This window comes from Limulus polyphemus, unplaced genomic scaffold (genome assembly GCF_000517525.1).
Source record: "Limulus polyphemus unplaced genomic scaffold, Limulus_polyphemus-2.1.2 Scaffold7108, whole genome shotgun sequence".
Lineage (NCBI taxonomy): Eukaryota > Metazoa > Arthropoda > Merostomata > Xiphosura > Limulidae > Limulus > Limulus polyphemus.
Window position 1 is genome coordinate 5,436 of NW_013672718.1, and position 5,370 is coordinate 10,805.

At 31.3% G+C, this 5,370-nt stretch overlaps 1 protein-coding gene across 1 annotated transcript in view; it reads left to right on the plus strand.

Moving 5' to 3' along the window:
* The first annotated feature begins 1,800 nt into the window (after positions 1 to 1,800).
* The window catches only part of LOC106474352 (PRA1 family protein 3-like), a 6,896-nt gene continuing 3,326 nt past the window's right edge, over positions 1,801 to 5,370 (plus strand). The window contains exons 1-2 of the mRNA XM_022402661.1: positions 1,801 to 1,986; positions 5,000 to 5,018. Coding sequence (XP_022258369.1) covers positions 1,808 to 1,986; positions 5,000 to 5,018 — 198 coding nt within the window. The 5' untranslated portion in view covers positions 1,801 to 1,807. The remainder of the gene's footprint in view (positions 1,987 to 4,999; positions 5,019 to 5,370) is intronic.

A 5,370-nucleotide genomic window follows, 5' to 3' on the forward strand; every position in this document is an offset into this window, starting at 1 on the left:
GTCAGTTCAATGTTAAAGGCAGCACCCGTCCTTCTAATCTATCAGTTCAAAATTAAAGACAGCAGCCTTACTTTTAATCTATCAGTTCAAAATTAAAGACAGCAGCCTTCTTTCTAATATATTACTTCAAAATTAAAGGCAGCAGCCTTACTTTTAATCTATCAGTTCAAAATTAAAAACAGCAGCATCCCTTCTAACCTATCAGTTCAAACGTAAAGACAGCAGCATTTCTTCTAATTCATCAGTTCAAAATTAACGAGAGCATTCTTCGTTCTAATTTATCAGTTCAATATTAAAGACATCAGTCTCCCGTCTAATCTGTCAGTTCAATGTTAAAGGCAGCAGCCTTCCCTCTAATTTATCAGTTCAAAATTAACGAGAGCAGACTTCCTTCTAATCTATCTGTTCAAAATTAAAGACAGCTATGTGTAGATAACCCTTTTTGTTGTTTTGCACGAAGTTTTTTAAACAAGCAAACAAATCTTCTTCCTATCGTGGTGTTTTTGTTTTGTCTTTACTTTCGGTACTGCATCTTCTTGAAAACATTAACAGTGAGATATTGGTACTACAGAAAGTTTAAATTACTTTACATGGTATTGTATTTTAACCTACTGTTCGATTGCTACAACATGTTTATTAATCTTATCCGTTGGTTTTAACTTGATTGAAAATTTTAATAAAATTAATTATCTGTACCATTTCTTTGGAATTGCGCTTTTTCTTCTGGAAATGGTTTATGGAAAATGTAATATGCATTATATTTTTGTAAAGATGAGAGTAAAATAAATAATTTCTTTATAATTAACTCGCATGAGTACTGAGAAAACATTCACAAATACACACAATGAATAATCATGTTCTTCGCCAAATTAGCTAATTTCGCCAATTTCCTTTGTGACTGTTTGGCTGATGGGGTAAAGAGTAGTCTTTTCAAGATAATGTTTGGTTAAGTACAAAACTATACAATGGGCTATCTGTGCTCTGTCTACCACGGTTATTGAAATTCGAACAGTTTTTATCAATCTCACAATATCACTTGGTCTGTTATTAAATGTATTAATGTCCATTGTTTGTACTCTGTTTATGAATTGTTTATTAAACACTTATTCTTTGTATAAACCTTTCTCTTCTTTTATTATTCGTGACTCATGTTTAGAGATTCCCCAAAGATCCTACTGCCTAACCTATCCTACTGAACAGCTCATGTCTAGCACAAATTTCTCCTTTACCCTGATAACTATTCTACGCATCTATTTATATTCTCATACCTCTGGAAGAGTTCTATATAGTTTAACAGCCCTATTAGGATACAGTAATATTTTCACTCCTTCTTATAATGAATCGACTCCCCCTCTTTAGAAAAAAGGAGAAGAATTAATGTTGAAAGAAATGTCAAGTTATATGTTTCTTCTTCGTCTTGGTTGTTAAACACAAAACTACACAATAGGCTATCTGTGCTGTATCGAAACCTGGTTTTTAATTAACGTTATAAGTCAACAGATTTCTGAGATTTGTCGCTGAGTCACTTGTGGGCCTAGTTATGTGTACGTTCTTTCCATTCTGGCTTTTATCGGTTAAGTAAAGAAAATCTTATGTTTGTTAAAATAAATACGATTGAAATTAACTTAAAGATTTTTAATTTTAAATCTAATAGAACGATTTTGCCCTTTTAATTTGATATAAAGTTTGAAGTTTAAGTATAATAATAATAATAAAGAAAACATTTAAATTTAAACGAATTTTCTTGTTTTTATAAACTTATGACCATTAGATGACACTGTTAACAATGTAACCAATAATTGTAAACATGGCAGAAGTGGAGGTAGCACCGTTAAGAGCTTTGGATGACTTTCTCTTGGGATCGGCGACATTTCAAATTCCAAACGTAAAAAATCTTGATAAATGGGCGAATCGTGTAATGAACAACTTGCTTTACTATCAGACAAACTACTTTGTGATGGCAACTCTGGTGTTTTTGATAATTGGGTTAGTAATTAATTGTGTTTGTCATCGACTCCTGACTTCCTTCCTATTTCTAGTAGTATGGGTAATAGTAATAATCCTAGCGTGAAAATCACACCCAGTGAATGTTGTAATTTGTAATTACTTTGCTCATGAATGATAATACTGGGCGTAGAAACTGAACTACAAACTTGGGAATTTTCTACACTTGTGCTATAACGTATAAGGCACGGAGAAAGCAAATCTATCATTTATATTCTTAATATTATTCTCACTCTTAGTGAAACACAAATAACTTACAATGTAGTTCAACACTAGTTGTCAAACTTTTGTAATTGAATACGTCACCTTATGAAGATAAGATTTAGTTTTATTACTATTAGAAATATTTTTTACAAAAAAAGCAATTTAATTTTTAAAGTACTAAGTTCGATTAGTTTATGTGATAATAATATCACTAGCATAATAGCAGAATTATTTCAGTAGGTTACAAAACCATTATGTAATTAATTAAATGTAATGTTTTTGTGCTTTGAAATTTATACTTGGTATTAGGCTAGATGACTGATGTGAACTTAAACTAATATCACCTAACAATGTAGAAGTAATTGTATTTATACATTAGATCTTAAAAGATAGATAACCTTTGGTTACAGTTGTTATACACTATACTAAACAACAGGCAGTATTTGACAGAAGTATTTTAAATAATATGTATTGTAAGATAGTGGCTTTGCATCTTTATGTAGTGCCAAAAGTCTCACTGTGTGTATTCACACATACATCATCAGGAATGTATGTGAACACTCCAGTGTCAACGTTCGGAGCTGCCGAGTTTGTTTGTTATAATGATGCGAATAGAAGCTATGGCATGTGTAACGGTGAGACTGAGTATCTACAGTCATACTAATGTGATGGCCTAGTAAAAAGCTTGAAATTTACCAGTGCACAGTTTGATAAATTACATAAGTAATAATAATTATATATAAGATTCTGATAGTATTAAAGAGGTGAAACATATAATACTCAGCAGAGAAAATAACTTATAACTAAATGTGATACCTCACTCGATTCAGGAATTGTAAACTAGGCATTCCACTCGATTCAGGAATTGTAAACTAGGCATTCCATATTTAGGAGTGTAATAAATATTTCATTTTCTTGTTATGAATCTAATCTGCTGAGACTGTGAGGAGGTGTGTCATAAAATTAGTGGTAAGTTTATGGTAGTTTTAGTTGTCAAAAAGTTCCTTGTTATGAATGTAATCTGCTGAGACTGTGAGGAGGTGTGTCATAAGATTAGTGGTAAGTTTATGGTAGTTTTAGTTGTCAAAAAGTTCCTTGTTATGAATGTAATCTGCTGAGACTGTGAGGAGATGTGTCATAAGATTAGTGGTAAGTTTATGGTAGTTTTAGTTGTCAAAAAGTTCCTTGTTAGGAAATCCTAGAGTTAGTAGTATACTTTTCAAGTGTGTGAGAGGTCTTGGGTTTGAATCTGAGCCTAGAAAGTGATAAAACATAGCTCACCATTTATGTAACTTGTGTTCAGTATGTACTCTTCCCACAACATATCTCACCATCTGTGTGCCTTGTGTTCAGTACGTACAACATAGCTCACCATCTGTGTGCCTTGTGTTCAGTACGTACAACATAGCTCACCATCTGCGTGCCTTGTGTTCAGTACGTACAACATAGCTCACTATCTGTGTGCCTTGTAGTTCAGTACGTACGACATAGCTCGCTATCCGTGTGCCTTGTACCTTCATGTCAGTGCTTGAATACACTGTAGTATTTCTCAGTGTACTGGTATTGCTATTATATAATTAGTGTGAAGGTATCTAACTTCTAATTTACTGTGTACCACTAACATTATTAAAGCTTTTTTTTGTAGAATTAAGCCATTTCTCAGTGTAGCATAATCCAATATTTATGATACTCAATTGTCTGGAACAATTTTATAACCCCAACATACTTTTACGTGGGCAAGTAGTCACATCAAACTAGCAACACTTACAAGAAATCTTGTTATTGACAATGAAAATAGTGTATAGGTAACGTAAGTAGTTTTGGAATAATACAGTCACAGCAAGTGATGTCTAACTTGCAATGTTAGGCTTAACTGAGAACAGAGTTTAAAGGAGATATCCTGACCTTAGTATGTTGCAAAAGTACATATTCATGCTTACCGATGCATAATGCTGATGTTTATTTGTTTCATAAGCATACGTTACAATTCAAGATAGTTTCTATTTCAAGAACTGATTGTAATATCCGTTTAAAATGTTCTACTTATTAATATAATTCTAAATCTAGGTTTCTCTGAAGCAATTATTAAATACAATATATTTTAGAAGCTGGAATGAATAAATCATATCTTGCATTCCTAATATTACAAAATATAAAACTCATACCAAGTAATTCCAAGTATTCCAGAATATAAAACTCATACCAGGTAATTCCTAATAGTACAAAATATAAAACTCATACCAGGTAATTCCAAGTATTCCAGAATATAAAACTCATACCAAGTAATTCCAAGTATTCCAGAATATAAAACTCATACCAGGTAAATCCAAGTATTCCAGAATATAAAACTCATACCAAGTAATTCCAAGTATTCCAGAATATAAAACTCATACCAGGTAATTCCTAATAGTACAGAATATAAAACTCATACCAGGTAATTCCAAGTATTCCAGAATATAAAACTCATACCAGGTAATTCCAAGTATTCCAGAATATAAAACTCATACCAGGTAAATCCAAATATTCCAGAATATAAAACTCATACCAAGTAATTCCAAGTATTCCAGAATATAAAACTCATACCAGGTAATTCCTAATAGTACAGAATATAAAACTCATACCAGGTAAATCCAAGTATTCCAGAATATAAAACTCATACCAGGTAAATCCAAGTATTCCAGAATATAAAACTCATACCAGGTAATTCCTAATAGTACAGAATATAAAGCCCATGCCAGCTGTTGTCATTTTAGTAGAAAAACTTGATTAAAAGATAAATGTGTGACTGTAGTGTTATCTGTCCTTCAATTGTATTTAAAACATATTTTAACATAGTTTATTTTGTTGCTATAGTGTTACCTGTCCTTCAATTGTATTTAAAACATATTTTAACATAGTTTATTTTGTTGCTGTAGTGTTATGTGTCCTTCAAATGTATTTAAAACATATTTTAACATAGTTTATTTTGTTGCTATAGTGTTATCTGTCCTTCAATTGTATTTAAAACATATTTTAACAGAGTTTATTTTGTTGCTATAGTGTTATCTGTCCTTCAAATGTTATTTAAAATATATTTTAACAGAGTTTATTTTGTTGCTATAGTGTTATCTGTCCTTCAAATGTTATTTAAAACATATTTTAACGGAGTTTATTTTGTTGCTA